Below are 21,331 nucleotides of genomic sequence, written 5' to 3' on the forward strand. Positions count from 1 at the left end.
GGCAAAAAGGAAAATGTGAGCCCTTCGGGCTGGGATGAATTGCTGGTCACACTTATGACCTTTGCAGGCTATGGAGGGGCCACCTCTTGCCTTCCCCTACCATGGACATTGTCAGGATATAAAAGACCATGTTAAGCTCTGTTAGCAACACGTCCAGGTTCTAAGAGGGGTGCAGCAGGCATGGGCGCTGTGTACAATGGTAATTCTCTTCCTCTGCTTTTTAAAATTTTTGCTTCTGTCCTGAATTAACTCCTTAGGCATTTTTGCCACCTTCAACCTGTTATTTGTTCATTTATTTGGTCACTAATTCAAAGTTGCTTGAGAATCTTCTAAGTACCAGACATTATCTTGAAGGCAGGAGATGTAATGGCAAACAAACCAGTCGGGATCCCTGCCCTCATAGGACCTATAGTCCAGGGGCAGGACATAGACCAGTATAAAGATCATAGCGAGTGGAGTGCAGGGTGTATGTGGGCCCATTTAAGGGTCGCCTAATCCAGAGGAGGGTGTGTGCTGGGACTGAATGAAAGAAAGTGAGACAGCTTGACACAGAGGCAGTAAGTGTGATTTAGACAGGGGGCACCTGTGAGACCTACAGGTGGGTTTCTCCCAAAATTAATGAAGCTTAAGTTTCGTGGTGTAGCAGTAAATGAGATATTTAAAAAGCAGGGGAAGAAAAATCTAAGTTAAAAAATTTGCTAATTTCCAAGCAGTAAATAAATCACCACGGTCCATGTCAGGGTACAGTTAAAGCACCAACCCGCAAGTGCCGTTAATATTTAACAACAGGGCTTTTGAGCCACTAGTACCAGCCCCAAACAATGCCTCATAAGCCTGGTGCCTTTTACTTGGACAAGTCCCTTCACAGTGTCTTAGTAGGGGTTCCTGCAGTAGTAAGCTCTGAGACAAGCATTTAGATACAAGTAGTTTATTCCATAAAGCAAGAAACAGCCACAGGGAGTAAAGAAGTGAGCTGGGAGAGGGAAGGAAGCCAATAAATGTGTGTTCCTCCCACAGTTGGAAAGTAGAGCGTCATCCTGCCTGAGAGTTCTGGAGATCGGTGTGACAGCAACATGAGGAGGAAGGGAGCCTGGGGTATCAGGACAGCAAGTCTTTTCCCGGCAGAGGTCTGCTCCTGGGGCGTGCTATCACCCTGTTACATGTGATCTTTGATGGCCACAGTGTCCTTGCATTGCTTTGGAGAAGACTTTAAAGCCAAGAGCTGTAGGTTTTAGCAGTGGGAAGTCAGCAAGCACAGCAGTAGCACGCAACGGGCAGAGCACCGACATCACCTGCTACATATCGCCTTGTACTTCATTCTGTATTTGTATTTTGCATGTTTTCAATTGGGCCCTCAAAGTTTTATTAGGTTTAGGCCTTAAAAATCCTAGGCCCATTATAGTGATAGCTCCTGTTTGTTGAAAAAAGCAGTATGTATGGGGAAATTCAAAGAAATTAATAAGGCTATGCAAGAACTGGGAGAGAAGAGGATAGAAAGAGACCAGATTAAAACGGTAAGCCACGCCACAGTCAGGGTGTTACGTTAGACATAGCTCATCTAGGTTTGGCTGGGATTTGCTGGTCTCTGCAGAACTCAGTGGGGCTCCTGGCTTGTCATCTCCAGGACAAGCTGAGAGAGCAGCCCCATTCTGGGGTGGCTCTTTCCATGATGAAGAGCAAGAATACAAGAGTACAGGAGCACCTTGGTGGGTCAGTTGGTTAAGCGTCTGCCTTCGGCTCAGGTCATGATCCTAGAGTCCTGGGATCGAGTCCCGCATCAGGCTCCCTGCTCAGTGGGGAGTCTGCTTCTTCCTCTGACCCTCCCCCTTCTCATGCTTTCTCTCTCTCAAATAAATAAATACAATCTTAAAAAAAAAAAATACAAGAGGGCGGACAGAACTTCACAATGCCTCTGTTGGCTATTACGAGTGACTCATGTCACATCTCCTCACATTCCATTGGCTAAGGCAACTCACTTGGCCCAGTCCAAAGCGAGTGAGGTAGGAAAATACAATCCACCTACAGGGGAAAAGGGTGTGCTTAGGTAATACTAGAATCCACTATGGGATTTTCCCCAAAATGTTAGAAATGATTTTCTGGAGATAGTGATATTTCTGGTAATTTTTATTGTTATAGCTTTTTGTATCATTAGAATCTTTAATGGAAAGGTAGTAATTTTACCAAAGTAAACCTCTATCTTTAAATAACAAAATAGATCACATGGGGGGAGCATTTATATGTGGATACTTTTTCAAAGTCTCCTTTTTTTTTTTTTAACTCCTTTATTAAATGAGTTATGTATATGGAAAAAGCCTAGTTCCTCAACTCCCTAACACCACCCATCAGCCTTTATAGAATATATAAATCATTACCTTTCATTATGTCCCTGTTTCTCTTTCCTTACCATTACTCTCTCATTTTAAAATTTATTTCATATGTATCTTTGTAAACCACTTGCAAATACTTTAGGTGTTAGATGGGAAATAAGGAAACAGATTATTTATCTATTTATTTATTTATTTGAAATAGACTATTTAAAACCTAAGAAGGAAACGTCTAGGGAGACTGTTATCTCAGTCATGTTGAGCCTCAGTTCCACGTACAAATCACCTGGAGAGATTTTTTTTTTTTTCTATGATGAAGTCCCTAGAGGTTATAATTTAATTGTTCTGCTTTGGAATAATTTTTAAAACTCTCTAAGGGTTGAGAAAAATTGAATAAATAAATGATTAGATTAGTGAGAAAGTGACAGGCATCCCTATGTTATGAGCAGTAGTAGGCTTGGAAGTTGGCTGAGAAGCTGTGGAGCTACGAGACTCCTAAACTTAGAAGAGAAGAAGGGAAATGGATGCCTGTGGAGGCATAGGAGCTTCCGGAATTAAGAATGGGATGACCGCTAAGATCTGTTCAAGCTTCACTGGGTGAGGAAGAGCAAGTCTTATCCTCTCTGATACCCCACTCTTCCCACATATTGCCCAAATCAGACCCAAGGAGACCATTGCTTTTTTTGGTCACTGATAAATATTTTATAGACTGTTTTCCAGAATGCTGTGACTAGCTAATGTCCAGTCTCTGTGAGGGCAGGTTGAACTCATAGGAAATTACTTATATATCCAAAACAGGGAAGAAGGGGTAATGCTGTAGGAATTTGATTGTTTTGCTTATAGCTCTCCAATTAAATGATTCTGTGCAGAGTTCAGTTATATACACATAAAACATGAAAAACTCATCATCTTCTGCCTCATAGTATAAAACAAAAACCGGAAACAAAAACCTTCTCTATATTTATGGAGAAGATGAAAATATAAATACATGTGGGTTTTTTTTTTTTATTTTGGTTTTGGTTTTAACTAATAACGGATTTTTTAATAACTATGATTTGATACTGGTAAAGCCTGAGTTAATTGCCATTTGTAGAGTAACCATGGTGACCAACATATTGCTTCTGATTCCATTAATCTTGTTGAGATTAACTGTAAATCCCAAAGGATCTCTAGCAGTGATTCAGAAATAGTCTTTTCACATGTGTGTTATTTGGTGACAGCCACTTTCTGTAAATGTGTCTAATCAAAGAAATAAGGTGGCCCCTAATGAAGTGATTAGAAGCCTGTTCCCCAAATTAAAGAAATTTACAAAATACAGCAAATGACCAAAAAGGTAAATATGTAGAAATTCCACATTAAGGAGGAGTTATTTAACAAACATGTGTCCTGTTCCTGACAGACACACCAGACTAGGCCACTCTATTCCAGAGAGAAATTTGCCCGTTTAAAGCCTCAACCTCAGGATAGGAACTGGAGACAAAATTTGATATTCTTTAATGAAACAAGTTCCAAGTATTATTTAGAATATAGGAATTGGAAAGGATGGGTTGAGCTGGATTTGGAAAGAGGAACAGCTGATTGCTTAAACTTGGACTAATAATGTATTATGTTTGTCAAGAGTTGTTTACAACTTTGAACGGAGAGTATGCCCCCCCCACACCTAAAACCAGCTTTGTCCTGCAACAGCCCAGAGAGTCTGTACAAATGTCGTAGTCTCATTGTACAGATGAAGATAGGCTAAAGAATGCAGAATGACTTCCCCATACTTACTTCATATTAGAGCTTTCTTTTTAACTGGCTGAATAAATTGCTAAGATTCTGAGTTGGAGGACAAGAGAATTGGATTAACAACCCCAATTCTTCCTGACCTTAATTCACATTGTGTCTGGATGATATAAGCACAACTCCGGGTCATTTGACTAGCAGGAAGGGTTATAAATTTAACGTGAATGCTCCTGTTGGAATAATAGCCGTCATTTCATATTTTCTTGCAAAGCAACAACGTACACGATTTAAGAAGGAAAGATATCCACAAGCAGTTTATTCTGTTAACTTTTATTACTGAGATAGTTCTGGAATGGTGTTCATGTACTGTTTTTAGATAGGAAAAATTGCTAAACCCCTCAGAATACATGAGAGAATTCAAAATAAGAAGCTGACATGACTGATGAGTGTGGCTAGTACGACTAACGTGAAAGAATTGTGTCATAGTTTCATAGCTGCTTATTTTTCTTCTTGGCCATTCATAAAATAATTTTCATCTCATAATTCATAGCATCTTGGACTCTGATATGTAGTAATTCATAAATCAATGAGCATGATTCTGAGCCCCTCTAGCTGGTGATCGGACTTTGCCTAACGCTCCTCTGTTGGTGGTAGACATCGAGAAGTCCACAGTAGTCAAACCAAAGCCAAACATTGGGCATTTGAACCCCTGATCCCAAAAATGAGATTAATCAATTTTGATGGCAAATTAATCTCTGTTCACCTCAGCACAAATGCCCCAGACCATGATTTTAATCAATTGAAAAAAGAAAATGGTCTCCATTGGCTATTTAAGCTTTCAAGGTAAGGGTTTTTAATAATCCCCTAGTAATTGTAAAAAAATAACATTTCCTTGGCCATTCAGGCCATGGAGGAGGTTACATTAAAATAGTTCCTTTTTTTTTTTTTAATGTTTTTTTATTATGTTAGTCACCATACAGTACATCCTGGTTTTTGATGTAAAGTTCGATGATTCATTAGTTGTGTATAACACCCAGTGCACCATGCAATACGTGCCCTCCTTACTACCCATCACTGGCCTATCCCATTCCCCCACCCCCTCCCCTCTGAAGCCCTCAGTTTGTTTCTCAGAGTCCATAGTCTCTCATGCTTCATTCCCCCTTCTGATTACCCCCCCTTTCTTTATCCCTTTCTTCCCCTACTGATCTTCCCAGTTCTTATATTCCATAGATGAGAGAAATCATATGATAATTGTCTTTCTCTGCTTAACTTATTTCACTTAGCATTATCTCCTCCAGTGCCATCCAAGTTGCAGCAAATGTTGAGAACTCGTTCTTTCTGATAGCTGAGTAATATTCCATTGTATATATGGACCGCAACTTCTTAATCCAGTCATCTGTTGAAGGGCATCTCGATTCCTTCCACGCTTTGGCTATTGTGGACAATGCTGCTATGAACATTGGGGTGCATATGGCCCTTCTCTTCACTACGTCTGTATCTTTGGGGTAAATACCCAGTAGTGCAATGGCTGGGTCATAGGGTAGCTCAATTTTTAACTTTTTAAGGGACCTCCACACTGTTTTCCAGAGTGGCTGTACCAACTTGCATTCCCAACAACAATGTAGGAGGGATCCCCTTTCTCCACATCCTCTCCAACATTTGTTGTTTCTTGCCTTGTCCATTTTTGCCATTCTAACTGGCGTAAGGTGGTATCTTAGTGTGGTTTTGATTTGAATTTCCCTGATGGCTAATGATTTTGAACATTTTTTCGTGTGTCTGTTAGCCATTTGTATGTCATCATTGGAAAAGTGTTCATATCTTCTGCCCATTTTATGATTTATTTGTTTCTCGCATATTGAGTTTGAGAAGTTCTTTGTAGATCTTGGATACCAGTCTTTTATCTGTAGTGTCATTTGCAAATATCTTCTCCCATTCCATGGGCTGCCTCTTAGTTTTTTTGACTGTTTCCTTGGCTGTGCAGAAGCTTTTTATCTTGATGAAGTCCCACACATTCAATTTATCTTTTGTTTCTCTTGCCTTTGGAGATGTGTCATGAAAAAGGTTGCTTTGGCCGATGTCGTAGAGGTTGTTGCCTATGTTGTCCTCCAGGATTTTGATGGATTCCTGTCTCCCATCGAGGTCTTTCATCCATTTGGAGTTTATCTTTGTGTATGGTGTGAGAGAGTGGTCAAGTTTCATTCTTTTGCATGTAGCTGTCCAATTTTCCCAGCACCATTTATTGAAGAGACTGTCTTTTTTCCACCGGATGTTTTTTCCTGCTTTATCAAAGATGAGTTGCCCAAAGAGCCGAGGGTCCATTTCTGGGTTCTCTATTCTGTTCCATTGGTCTATGTGTCTGTTTTTGTGCCAGTGCCATGCTGTCTTTGTGATCACAGCTTTGTAGTACAGCTCGAAATCCGGCATTGTGATGCCCCTAGCTTTATTTTTCCTTTTCAACAGTTCCTTGGTGATTCGGGGCCTTTTCTGGTTCCATACAAATTTAAGGACTATTTGTTCCAGTTCTTTGAAAAATGTCATTGGTAATTTGATCGGGATAGCATTGAAAGTGTAGATTGCTCTGGGTAGCATGGACATTTTAACTATGTTAATTCTTCCAATCCATGAGCATGGAATATTTTTCCATCTTTTTGTGTCTTCCTCAATGTCTTTCAAGAGTGATTTATAGTTTCTAGAATATAGATCCTTTACGTCTCTGGTTAAGTTAATTCCAAGGTAACGTATGGTTTTTGGTGCTATTGTAAACAGGACGGATTCCCTAATTTCTCTTTCTTCAGTCTCATTGTATGTGTATAGAAATGCAACTGATTTCTGAGCATTGATTTTGTATCCCGACACATTACTGAATTGCTCTATAACTTCTAATAGTTTGGGAGTGGATTCTTTTGGGTTTTCCATGTAGAGTATCATGTCATCAGCGAAGAGAGGTTGACAACTTCTTTGCCTATTTGGATACCTTTTATCCCTTTTTGTTGTCTGATTGCTGTTGCAAGGACTTCTAGTACTATGTTGAATAATAGTGGCAAGAGTGGGCATCTTTGTCGTGTTCCTGATCTTAAGCGAAAGGCTTCCAGCTTTTCCCCATTGAGAATGATATTTGCTGTAGGCTTTTCATAGATGGTTTATATGAGATTGAGGAATGTACCCTCTATCCCTACACTCTGAAGGGTTTTAATCAGGAAAGGATGCTGTATTTTGTCAAAAGCTTTTTCTGCATCTATTGAGAGAATCATATGATTTTTGAATTTTTCTTTCTGGATAAAATCTATGACGCTGATAGTTTTGCGAATGTTGAACCACCCTTGCACTGCAGGGATGAATCCCACTTGGTCATGACGGATAATCCTTTTAATGTACTGTTGGATTCTATTAGGATCTTGTTGAGGATTTTGGCATCCATATTCATTAGGGAAATCGGTCTGTAATTCTCCTTTTTGTTGGGGTCTTTGCCTGGTTTGGGAATCAAGGTAATATTGGCCTCATAGAATGAGTTTGGTAGCTTTCCTTCTGTTTCTATTTTTTGAAATCGCTTTAGGGGAATAGGTATTATTTCTTCTTTGAGTGTTTGGTGGAATTCCTCAGGAAAACCGTCCAGGCCTGGAGTTTTGTTATTTGGAAGGTTGTTTATCACTGACTCAATCTCTTCATAATTAATTGGTCCTGTTTAAAAAATCAATTTCTTCCTGTTTCAGTCTTGGTAGTTTATAGGTTTCCAGGAAGGCCTCCATCTCTTCCAGATTACTTAATTTATTGGCATAAAGTTATTGATAAAAGTTTCTAATAATCCTTCCAATTTCATTGGTGTTGGTTGTGACCTCCCCTTTTTCATTCATAATTTTATTAATTTGGGTCGTTTCTCTATTCTTTTGGATAAGTCTTGCCAGTGGTCTGTCAATTTTATTGATTCAAAGAACCAGCTTCTAGTCCTGTTGATCTGCTCTACTGTACTCCTGGTTTCTAATTCATTGATTTCTGCTCTCATCTTGGTCAACTGCTACCTCGTGCGTGGATTAGGCCTGTCCCTCTGTTGCCGTTCCAGCTTTTTGAGGTGAGAATATAAAAACTGCATTTTAGATTTTTCTATTGAGTAAGGCTTGGATGGCTATGTATTTCCCCCTTAGGACTGCCTTTGCAGTATCCCATAGGTTTTGGACCGTTGTGTTTTCATTCTCGTTGGTCTCCATAAATTGTTTAAATTGATTTTTGATTCCTGGTTTATCAAATCATTCCTGAGCAGGATGGTTCTTAGTCTCCAAGTGTTTGAATTTCTTCCAAATTTTTCCTTGTGGTTGAGTTCCAATTTCAAAGCGTTGTGGTCTGAGAATATGCAGGGAATAATTTCAGTCTTTTGGTATCGGTTGAGGCCGGTTTTGTGACCCAGAACATGGTCTGTTCTTGAGAATGTTCCATGGGCATTAGAATAGAATGAGTATTCTTTGGTTCTGGGATGTAGTGTTCTATATATATCTGTGAGGTCCAACTCGTCAAGTATGGCATTCAAAGCCCTTGTTTCTTTGTCAATTTTCTGCATGGGTGCTCTATTTCTGATAGTGGAGTGTTGAGGTTCCCTACTATGAACATATTTTTATCTATATGTCTCTGTATTCTGGTTAAGAGATGGCCTGTGTATCTTGCTGCTCCCTTGGTGGGGGCATATATATTTATAATTGTCATATCCACTTGTTGGATACATCCTTTAAGAATAATATAGTGCCCTTCTGTGTCTCTAACTATACTCTTTAGTTTAAAATCCAATCTGTCTGATATGAGAATTGCTACCCCAGCTTTCTTTTGAGGTCCATTGATGTGAAAGATGGTATTCCATCCATTTACTTTCAGTCTGAATGTATGTTTAGGTTCACAATGAGTCTCTTGTAGACAGCAAATGGATGGGTCATGTCTTTTTATCCAATCTGCAACCCTGTGGTATTTTCTGGGAGCATTTAGGCCATTTACATTGAGACTGATTATTGAGAGAGATGATTTTAATGATGCCATGTTGCCAGTAAAGTCTTTGTTTCTATAGATTGTGACTTTCTGTTCTGTATCACTCTTGGGGACTTTTTACTTTTATAGAACCCCCCTTAATATCTCCTGTAGGGCTGGTTTCGTGGTTACGAAATGACTGGCGATTCTGGAAGGTCTTTATTTCTCCATCCATTCTGAATGACAGCCTTGTGGATAAAGAATCCTTGGCTGCATGTTTTTATCTGAAAGAGCTTTAAAAATGTGCCCCCCCACCCTTTCTCTCATTCCAGGTCTGTGTAGACAGGTCTGATGTAATTCTGATACCTTTGCCTTGGTACGTGAGAAATTTCTTTGCCCTGGCCACTTTCAGTACTGTATCCTTGGATCTAATATTTGCGAATTGCGCTATGACGTGACGTGGCGTAGGTTTGTCATGGGTGAGCTTGGGAGGGGTCCTCTCTGCCTCTTGGACACGGATGTTTGTTTCCCTCGCTAGATTAGGGAAGTTTTCAGCTACAATTTGTTCAAATATCTCTTCTAGACCTCTGTTTTTCTCCACCCCCTCGGAGATGCCGATGATTCTGACATTGGAACGTTTCATTGAGTCAGTAATCTCCCGTAACCTACATTCCTGTGCGTGGATTGTTTTGAGTCCAGATTCTATTTAGTTTTTTCTTCTAACCCATCCTCCAATTCGCTAATACGTTCTTCTGCCTCAGTGACCCTGGCCGTCAGAGCCTCTAGTTTTGCCTGCATTTGGCTCATAGAATTTTTAATTTCTGCCAGATTCGCTCTCATTTCCGCCCTTAGAGATTCTATATTCTCATTAACATTTTTGTTAATATTTTTTTCAAGTCTACACATCATCTTAACCATTGTTACTCTGAATTCCATTTCTGATAATTTGGTTATATCCATATCCATTAGTTCTGGGGCAGAGGCCACAGACTCATTGTCTTTTCTTTGCTGGGGGGGGCGCAGGGACTTCTCCTTCTCGTCATTCTGATGAGGAGAGGTTGCGGGGTTGTCCAGAGCCCAAACTATTGACCGGGACCCAGGCCGTGTGCCCTTGTTTTATAGGGATCTTAGGGATGTGGGCTTCTTGATTTTTCAGCCTGCCTTCTGGGGGAGGGGCCTGCCACGCCGATACTCAGGCAGCCTTGTTTGGGTGGAGTCTCCGTGTCCCATGAGAGGGGGGATGGGCACACTGTGAGCCGGTATTTCCAGGCTTTTGTTCTCTGGCGGCTTTCCCTGGCAGTTTGCTGTGTCTCTTCTGAGAGTCAGAGGAGCAGTGGCCGAATCTCAGCCTCTGTCTCAGAACAGAGGACTTGCGGACCGTTCTCCACTGATGTTCTGGCCACTTTAACTCTGTTTCTGTTGGTGCTGCTCAACCCTGCAGCGTCCCGGGATGTGCGCCCCACACCCGGCGTCCCAGCCCTCACTTCCAGGGCCGGCACGTCTCTGTCCTTTGTGTTTCTAACGCCGCCAGCCACCAGCCACCCCCGCGTGCTCCTGGCTCACCGGTTTCAGTCTGTTCTCTCGCGGGTGCCGTCGGCGAGTCCGCCCGCTCCCCTGTGCTGGTGGCTACCGCTTCCCGGCGCCCGAATGGGGAGGCTCCCGTTTATCTTCCGATATCTGTGCGCGGTTTCACGGCTCCCTGCTTCGTACCTCAATACTCAGCGCTGGAGATTTTCATTTGTAGAGATCCAAGTGTATCTTCCTGCGTCTCAGGCTGATTCCGTGGATGTTCAGGCTGGTCTGGTACCTATCCAGCTCGAATCAGGGGACCGGCTGAAAAAGGGGTCCCCTACTCCTCCGCCATCTTAACTCCTCCCCCACATTAAAATAGTTCTTAAAAACAAATGGAAAGGGAATGGTTTTGTTACAGTCATGGCTATATATTTATATATTTTTACAAATTGTTAGGTAATGGGGAATGTTGTGTATGCATAAATGTGTAACTCATCACGGTAGACGAGGACCCCATGGGTTATTAAATCAGAAATGAAGGGCACCTGGGTGCCTCAGCTGGTTGAGCATCTGACTCTTGGTTTCTGCTCAGGTCATGGTTTGGGGTCATGGGATCAAGTCCTTCATGGGGCTCCACACTCACTGGGGAGTCTGCTTGAATTTCTGTCTCTCTCTGTCCCTCCCCCCCAAAAAATAAATAAACCTTTAAGAAATTAGATCAGAAACGAGATACTTGTATATGTTGAACGGTAGAAGCAAGCATTCCATCAACTTGGCTTAAGAGTACAAATAAGCTGGCCAAGTTGTTCCTTCTCCACATTCACAAAGGTACACCCTGGTTAAGTTTGCACAAACAGGGTGGGGGAGGATGCGTTTGCCTAGGTCCAAGGAGTGACCTAGTTGCGTCAAGCAAGCATTTATCCTGTGTAAACTCAGAAAGCCATGTGTTTATATCCTAGCCTCAACCCCTTCCTTACACAATGACATTGTCCTGTGACTCCCCTCTCAATAACCTCTTTCTGGTGATTTGATTTCTAGGTGTGTGCAGGGTAGCTTTGTCTTTTAACATAAGGGCTTTCTACCTAGATTCTTGCCAGGCATTGGCCAGGCCTTGGTTAATAAGACCTATAGGAGCAGAGGGATAATTTAAAAATTACCTGAAGAAATCCAATTAGATTTGAGTTCCTTTGAAGGAACCTTTGGAATGTCTTTTTTAAACTATGCTAGCACTTGAGATTTAAGGTGTAATCATGCGTAGCATGCAGTTTACACCTTAATTCACTATGAATGTATCATTTTTCATAGACCGCACACATAAGCTGAGGTGAGAGAAAATTAGAGTTCTCAGTGTTTGCTTTTATTTTCCCAATTTATGATACATGCTGACTCTCCTGTTGCTAGAGGAATGTATTATTAACTTAAGTATCAGAATTAGGTCGTGTCTCCAGATTTCTCTGATAAAATATACCATGTCTCTGAGCTGTTCACATGGGACACAGAGTATATTTCTCCAGCTATTTTAATCTTATTTGAAAACCTGAACTTGGTTCAGGGAAATGCTCTGAAATAAAACACTATCTGCCTTGTAGCTCTATCCTTTCTTCTCAGAAGGAAGAGACAGTGATCACATCTGACTGAAAGATCTCCTGCTACAGTTGAAAGCTATTTGTTTTTATTCTGTCTTGACGCTGAGAGCAGACTGTCGCTATTTTCTATTTAATACTCTTGAAATACTTGACAATTGCTAGTAGGAACACTTCTAAGTTTCTCTTTTTGACATTTTACAGATCCCTTTCTTTAAACTTTCATCCTCTTTATCAACATTTTATGTCCCGCTTTTGACCACCCATTGAGTGGTATATCTTTCCCGCCTATGCTCCATTGCTGTTCTCAAATAAAAACATGACCAACATAGAGGGAGGATTAAAGAACATGGCCTCCTTTCAGCTTTTTCTCTAAAATGACAACAAAGGCACAAGAATGTGACTTCTCAAACTTAGAATAAGTAGTAAGAGCACAGGCTTGAGAACCAAACTACCTGGGTTTAAACTCCTAATCTGCCACTCTACTAGCTGGCTGTTCTTGGGATGATTATTTAACCTCTCTGTTTCGTTTCCCTCAAGGGTAAAGTGGGGATGGTAAGTGAGATTCCTCTGACTCTGAGCGTTAAGTTAATGTAACCTATATGAAGTATTTAGGACTATACCTACAAATAGGAACTATAAAAATTGTATCTCGATTTCAACATCAGAAGTTGGCTGTGTGCATCATGACCCATACTAGAAGCTAATTTGGAATTCTAGATACCCTGCCAACAGTAACTTAAAGCCCCAGCCCATTACATTGTCATTTTGAGATGAACCTGGCATTTTTCTCTTGATATAAAGCATGAGTATATTAGTTCTTATGATTCATTCTTTAAAATCAACATCATCCCCGTATCTCCTAGGCCCTAATTGTCCTAGCTCTTTAAGTAGTTATCGTCACAAGGGAAAATGGTGGGTTTTTTTGTTTTTTTGTTTTTTTTTTGTGGTGGGCTGTAAAGTGAACAACCATCTTGGATTTCCAAAAAATGAGGCATTTCTAGGAACATGGGATTTTTACTGCAAAAACTGGGAATGTCCTGAGCAAACCAGGACGGTTGGCCACTCCAGCTATAAGGTGCAGGTAAAAGGGAGAAAGGAAAAAACAGTAGTCCTATTAATACCACCAAATAAAAAAGAATTCTTGGTGCAAATATTCGCCGAGGATCTGAAGGGTGAGATTGCCCTGAAATCATTCATTCTAAATATCAGGCATCGGGGCTTCATTTTTTGCTATTACCATCGTCTATAGGACATACTGCTTCTCCTTCATTCTGTGTTGTGTTCTCCTCTGATCATTTTTTGCCTTGTGTTTTTCTTTTAGGTCAACTCAGATCAAAACATACTCTTGGGATAATGCCCAGGTTATCCTGGTTGGGAACAAATGTGACATGGAAGACGAGAGGGTCGTCTCAACGGAGAGAGGCCAACATTTAGGAGAACAGCTTGGTAAGTGATACGTTAACAAAACACAGAGCTTGGTCATTATTTGCAACACTGCACACAGTCAACCTAATTGCTAGGACAGCTTAAGGAAGAGACTTTCAACCTTGCAGTAGAAGCCAAGATATCCTCGGTAAGTAGTAAGTGGGTTTCCTCCCACTTTGTGTGGTACTATGAGAATCCGAGCATAATTACAAAAGCAAAATAACCAGAATGTTAATCTAGTATAAGGTATTCGAATTCTCATTTCATGAGAAACACAGGCTGAGCCTTGCCTGGTATTTCTTCATTGTTGTTTTTTTCCTCCATATACAGCATCTTGCATTGAGTGAGCATTTTATTATCATGTGTGATTGTCGTCCGGTTTCTTTTGGAAGTTTAGTAGCACAGGATAGGTCACAGTATAGATCCTGGGACATCACTGACAGGCCTTGCTGCTCTTAAAAACGTCTTTGAGACTCCATCTCCTCATCTCTCAAGAATATCATGACCCAGGCCTTCTTTACCACGTTTTTGTAGATAAAACTAACCAAGGTAAGAAATGGGTATTAGAGAGCTTTAGAAATCACATAGCCCTTTTAAACAGAAAACATTGTATCTTTAGAGAAAAATACTGGAGTGAGTAGAGTAGAGTTTTGGTGCACAGGAGGGAATCGTGATTGAGTTATTAGTTCAGGGCCTTTACACTGAGCACCTCTGATACGCCCTGTACGGTGTCAGATATCACGGGACGTACAGAAACGTATGATTCATTGTCCCTGGGCTCAGGTTGCTTTCGGTGAAGTGAGACATCAAGAGATCCACAGAAAAAAGCAGAAACAACCAAACAACAAAAACAGGATAATTATCTAGGAGGTAGATGCCAAGGGGAAAGCAACAGGGGAATGGAGGCAGACCGGAAGAGAGGTACCAGGAGGTGTGGGAACAGAATGGGGCAGGAGGCAGGTAAAGCTCAAAGAAGATGGGACACCTGGAGAAAATATGGGTGGAATTGAGCGGAACAGCTAGAAAGAGGTGAGTGATGGGAGGACATAGAGATCATCAGGGTTAAATGCCAAGATAAGGCCTGAGTGGACCCTAAAAGAGAATAGAATTTGAAAATCACAAACAGGAGAGGAAGATTTATGAATAAAGGGCACAGTGGAGCAAGGACATTGAGAGGAGAGTGAGTAGAAAAGTTGGGACCTAGTGTAATACTACTGAAGTAGAGAGCGGATTCGAGGAACAACTGAAGCCCCAGAGCAAAAGAGCTGGAATTCTTTTTTTTTTTTTTTTAATTACTATGTTCAGTTAGCCAACGTATAATACACTAATTTTTGATGTAGTGTTCAACAATTCATTAGTTGTGTATAACACCCAGTGCTCATCACAACACGTGCCCTCCTTACTCCCCTTCACCCTGTTACACCCCCGCCCCCGAAACCCTCAGTTTGTTTCCCGGAGTCCAGTCATGGTTTGTCTCCCTCTCTGATTTCTTCCCATTCAGTTTTCCCTTCCTTCCCCTATGATCATCTGCACTATTCCTTACATTCTTTTCTTCTTCTTCCTGCTCCTCTTCCTCCCCTTCTCCCTCCCCCTCTCCTTCCTCCACACACAACAGAGAACATCGAGGTATTCTTAGCAGGGCAGAGTCTGGCTCTCCAGCCTTTTTGGCCAGTACCTGCAGTGAGAAATATGTTCAAGCCAGCAACCCAGTGCATACAAATGTACGGAGAGAGAATGAAACAGAAGTTTCACGAAGTAGGTTTACCCTTACTAGATGAGATGTATTCAGATGTTTTTCTATCCAATTCCCTTTCTCCTTCTATCTTTTAATAGTGGCCTCACCTACTGTTGATTTTGGGACCTAGTGATGGGCCTCAACCTACAATTTGAAAAGCACTGCTGTGATGAAACTTTGAGATCAGTCTGCTGGTCCTGGGCAGCACCTATTGGAGAAGCACAGACCCTCTCAATGGGTCACAATTGGGTCACTCTATCATGTTGTCATCCCATAAAATAACTGTGCACAGTCCATTCTGAGAGCTTGAACATTTCCTTGTGACATCATCACGCTCATTAGACTAAGGGCTGTTACCCGATGACCACAAGAACACTTCCACCAAATGTTTGTGAAACTGCCCATGAGAAGTCACACAGCTGATATCTGGTCTCTCTGGTTGCTCTTGAGCCTTTAGCATTTCATTTATAGGGGCTGTCCCATTCTATCACTTTAACAATGTTTTTATTGAAAATTCTAAAAAACTTGGCAACTCTTAGCAAGTCAAGGTATTAGGATTGGAGAATAGATCTCCAAGAGAGAAAAGAAACCTAGGAGAGGGTCGGCAGGGTGTCTTCCTGAAAATATCTCCTTTCCCTGTATTTTCTTCACTAGTCAGACATATGGCACATTGGGGGTGGGGGAACTGCTCCACAGATAGAAATTGTCTCTCTCTATATAAATCTGAAAATTGTTTGGTTCAAACAAAAATGGATTGAAGGCAAACAGTGTTTAATGTCACCAGTACAAAAGAGCCAGGTAACTGCATAAATTCCTCACTACTTTAACAAATTACTTGGGTGTTCAGAAGAGCAGGTTATGGAAGGGAACATGAGAATGATGGGAATGACTCAAGAAGGTGACCTTCTTAGAACGAAGCCTGGGGCTGGCATCAACACGAACCCTGTTCATGCAATGCAGAGCTGTAAGAAAGTCCCTGAAATTGTGAGGCAGAAATGTTTTAGGATCCTGTGCAAGTTCTTCCAGTGGTTTCTAATTGATTTTTTTTTCTCTCTATTTAATATAACCCAGCAGTTGTCATAGCAACCAACACTTGTGCATTCTTAGAGAGTCATTTACCTCCATTAATGTGGCTTGTTCTCATGACTGCACACACTTCTACAAATGATCATGAGAGACCATTTGTATGGAAATAACCCACTCTCAAAACCTGAATGTAAAGATTTTAAAGGTCTTTGCTTTATTTTTTAAAATTACTAGTGAAACTCCATTGTCCGGAATTCCCTTACATAGACACAGAGGTTGGGCACTGTTTTTGTGTGTGTGTGTTTTTGTTTTTTTATTATGTTAGTCACCATACAGTACATCATTAGTTTTTGATGCAATGTTCCATGATTCACTGTTTGCGTGTAACACCCAGTGCTCCATGCAATACGTGCCCTCCTCCATACCCATCACCAGCCTATCCCATTCCCCCACCCCCCTCCCCTCTGAAGCCCTCAGCAGGCACTGTTTTTTAAACATTTCCACATTTTAGTAAATGGTTGAAAATAAATGTTCTATCAGTCTGCTTACAATTAATTCTCCATTGTGGATAGTTGCACCCATATAACATTGGCTAATCCTAGTGAGGGTATTTGAAGGAACTGAGCTGTAACTCAGCTCTTTAAAATCCTTGTATGGTAGTCACCCTTGTCAGTCCAACTTAGTTCACCAAGCATTTACTCAGTGTTCACAGTGTGTCAGCTGCTGGTAATACCATCCCTACCTTCCAGCAACAAATACAGAACCTGAGCGAGCCTGTACAGACAATGAGTGTTTTCCTGGCCTTCCCTTTCCTCGTTGTCTGTTCGATTTCGCCCTTCGGTTATGTCCTCCTTGTAGAACTTGGCCTTCTTGGCTTCCACTGCACGATGCCCTCTGTTCTTCTCCCTCTCCGGCCATCCATCTGTTTGCTTGGAAGACCCCTCCTCTTTCTCCTTCTTGCACTTTGACATTCTCTCCGAGGCCCAGCCCTCTTCATTATCTTCCAGCCACTTCCCTGGTAAGAACTGCTGCCACAGACCATGGCAACCAAATCTTTTTTTTAAAAAATGAATTCCACTACAATTAGCCTACAGTGTTATATTAGTTTTAGGTATCAACACTTCTTAGGTCACCCAGGCTCACCACGCAAGTGCATTTCTTAATCACCATCACCTGTGTCATCCTTCCCCCACCTGCCCCCCACCTTCTCTCCAGGAACCATCACTTTGTTCTGTAGTCTATAGTCAAGACTGTTTGTTGGCTTGTCTCTGTTTTCCTTTGCTCATGTGTTTTGTTTCTTAAATTCCACATATGAGTGAAGTCATATAGTATTTATCATTCTCTGACAGACTTATCTCACTTAGCAAAATACTCTCTAGCTCCATCCATGTCATTGCAAATGACAAGATTTCATTCTTTCTATGGCTGAATAATATTCCACTGCGTGTGTGCATATATACATACGTACACGAACGTACACACATACGCATCACATCTTCTTTATCTGTTTATCTATCAGTGGACACTTGGGGACTTCCATAAAATGGCTATTGTAAATACTGTTGTTAAAATAAGGGTGCACGTATCCCTTCGATTTGGTGTTTTTGTATTTTTTGGGTGAACACTCAGTGGGGCAACTCCTGAATGGTAGGGTAGTTCCAGTTTAACTTTTTGAGGGGCCTCCATAATTTTCCCCAGTGGCTGCACCAGTTGGCATTTCCCCCAACAGTGACAACCAAATCTTGTTCTCGTCCTGCCCTCTCCCTGAAGCCGCAGGCTCCTCTGTCCTCTTCCCGCCAGAGGGGTGCACGTTCCGTGCGCCTGCGGAGGGCGGTTCCGTAACCACGTGCAGCTAAATCGGCCGAGGTTCTTGCTCAAGTGCACGTCGTCAGCCCAACACAGTCCTGCTGCGTTACAGTTTCTGAAGCCGAAGCCCAGGAATCTACATTTTTAAGAAACTCTCTCTTTCACACAACACTAATTTCAGAATGCTGGCTTAGATGGTGGCAAGTATTTGGAGAGGATAGAGAATCGTCTCCAGATCTGAACGTTATCCTATAGCTCATATTATTCTTTCAGTGCATGTTTTTAACATCTGCTACAGATGCATGTACCTGTAACAATATACAGGAAAGTTTTAGATTTGTATTTTATCTAAGCAACAAATTTATAATATGACAATAATCTAGATATATGTACAGTATTGTAACTTAAGCTTTAAAGGTAAAACGGTTTAATATTAAATGAGAAAAAATAGAAATAATTAATATTTTCCTAAAATAGAAGTCACTCAAATAGAAATAAGAACAAATAAATTTATGGAGGGGAAGGGATTTATAGTGCCTTGAAATAATAGATGAAAGGATATTTGAACTATTTTTGGAAGCTCTGAAAGGGCAAAAAGTACAGAAATTCTGAAGTTTGCCAAAAATGTAGTCAGAGAAACAAAGACTGCAGATAAAAAAAATTGAGAAGTGATTTTTTTTATAAATTATTTGTAAGGATCCAGTTTTGAAATGTTCTTAATTTGCATTAATATTTCTTTTAAGTCAAATAATAGATACTTACTCTCTTTTACTCTTCAAACAACTGTCATGATATTATGTGCATGTATTACTAAATTCCAGACCCATCTTTCCGTCTTGTCCAGCACAAAGACGCCATGGGGATTTCTGACAACTATAAAATATGTTAACACTTGGCCACTTTTCCAATCTTTAAAATTTGCTTCTCATCTTGCCATTGTGATGACGTATTGCGTTTTGATTATCCATCTGACAGATACTTATTAAACACCCACAGTGACATCAGGGAGTCATAAAATATGTATTTTTCTGTTCTGAAGCTTAACATGTGGTCTGTATATCAGAAATATAATCAAATATCATGAATATATAAATTAAGCAGCTGGAAAACATCAAAACAAGTGCAATTTGAAGAGTGGAGGAGGGGCACGGAGTTGTATGAGTAGATAGTTGCTTCTGTTTTGGGAATATGAAAACTGACAAAATACATTCTGCCTGTGCCCTGAAACACACTGATCCGATGAACACCGGCTTAACCGGGCCCTTCAAGGGAATAATCTGTTGAAGTAGAAAGAGGTAAATTAAAGACAAATAAATGGAAAAGGGTACTCCTTCACATCACTAAGACTATACTAAAGGAACTGACTGGGTGAAGGCAGGATATATAATTATTTCTTAAAAGGTCTAGATAAGTCAAGGAAGATCCACCATGGCATTTCTGTCGCATCCAGGATAAGAATTTAGGCACGTTGGTCATACTGCCTCATATGCCTGATATCACTGGTAGAGACAAGTTAACTGAGGTGAGAGGACCACCATTATAACTCATTCAGGGAGGTTCTACGTCCTTGGATTTCAGTGGCAGTGCTTCGGTTTCCTGCTCAGTCTGCACAAAGCCAGGGTTGCCTACCTTGAGAATTCTGATTCTGGGATCCTCCAATCTGCTCTGCTCCTATGAATCCTTTAGGGGCAACCACTCTTGTCTCTTACTGCCAACCCAGGAAAGAGAAAGCAAGGCAGGAATTGTAACAAGAAATCATGTTGCCATGGGAACCATGAACTTGTGGATCCACGTGGTCTGACCCTAAGCAGCCAAATTCTCTTCATATGTTTCTTATTGAAGATAATTATAATAGTAGCCTCATACCTTCTCTGACCTCTAAGCTCATTCATGAATCACTGTATCCTTAGTACAACCTTGATGTACAGAATAGGTCTTAAATGAATTTAGTTTTCTATTTTACAGTTCAGGAGGAAATTGGGTCCTATATAATAGTAAGCCTATTAAAACTCTGTTCCTGGATGCCACAATCTTCCTGTGATCTACAGACTTCCACTGGACGATGCCATAAAGTGACTACATCCTTGTTAAGGATACATTCTCTTAAATGCAATCTCACCCAAATATGTAATTTCTCCTTTCAACAAATGTCCATCTTTCTGGAGTCTCTTCCAACGTTAGTTTATTAGTTTATTAAAAGTGGAAAATTCTTTAGTCATTCTGTGCTTTATAACCTCTGAAAATTCTTATTGCCTTACTCTTTGAGCCTTAAAACTGACAACTGAGACAGCACTAAACCATACAGTAATTTCTTAGTACCTTTAGAACATCAATTTACAGGGGTTCCTGGGTGGCACAATCAGTTAAGCATCCGACTCTTGGTTTCGACTGAGGTCAGTGTCTCAGGGTCGTGAGATAGAGCCCGCAGGGCTCTGTGCTCAGCATGGAGTGCTTGATTTTCCCTCTGCCCCTCCCCTGCGCCTCTCTCTCTCTCTAAAATAAATACATCATTTAATAAAACACCAATTTACAGCATCTGTAATCAAAACCACTTAAGTTCTCTTCTAAATAATGAGAAATCAATGTATTATGGAGCGTGCTATTGTCTTGATTGTTCGATGCGCTGAGAGGGCCACATCAGAGTGACCTGAGGCCAAGAATAACAGAGATGAATTAACTCCGAAGTCACAGATGGGCCTCAGAACACTGACGGGGTCTTCCTTTTTTCTTCAGAAAACTCAAATCAGGCAAGACCAAAGCAAGGAGAGGGAAATAAATCTAGAAGATGGAATCTAGAATAGGTGTTCTAAAAAAAAAATCTCAGTGCTCAAGCCATATCCAGGCCAATAACTTGGGGTCTCGAGAACAGGACCCAAATATTTTTTTAAATTACTTCTGTTGCAGCAGTAATTGACATATAACATCATATTAGTTTCAGGAGTACAACATAATGATTTGATAGTTGTATATATTGTAGAACAATCACCACAAAAATTGTAGTTAACCTGTTACCCTACATAGAAAAATTCTTTTCTTGCAATGAGAACTTTTAAGATCCACTCTCAAAGCAACTTTTAAATAAAAGTACAGCATCATTAACTGAAGTCATCATGCTATACATTGTGTTTCCAAGACTGATTTATTTCATTACTGAAAATTTATATATTTTGTCCCCCTTCACCATTTTGTCCACCGATCACTCCCGGCCTTTGGTAACCATCAGTCTGTTCTCTGTGTCTATGTGCTTC

General features: G+C 40.8%; 1 protein-coding gene across 3 annotated transcripts in view; it reads left to right on the forward strand.

The window, feature by feature from the left end:
- RAB3C (RAB3C, member RAS oncogene family) overlaps positions 1-21,331 on the forward strand; it is a 342,644-nt gene that overhangs the window by 283,276 nt on the left and 38,037 nt on the right. For all 3 annotated transcript variants that reach the window (XM_057306971.1, XM_057306972.1, XM_057306969.1), the window contains one exon: positions 13,413-13,537. In XM_057306971.1, coding sequence (XP_057162954.1) covers positions 13,413-13,537 — 125 coding nt within the window. The remainder of the gene's footprint in view (positions 1-13,412; positions 13,538-21,331) is intronic.

This window comes from Ursus arctos, unplaced genomic scaffold, assembly GCF_023065955.2.
Source record: "Ursus arctos isolate Adak ecotype North America unplaced genomic scaffold, UrsArc2.0 scaffold_5, whole genome shotgun sequence".
NCBI classification, from domain to species: domain Eukaryota; kingdom Metazoa; phylum Chordata; class Mammalia; order Carnivora; family Ursidae; genus Ursus; species Ursus arctos.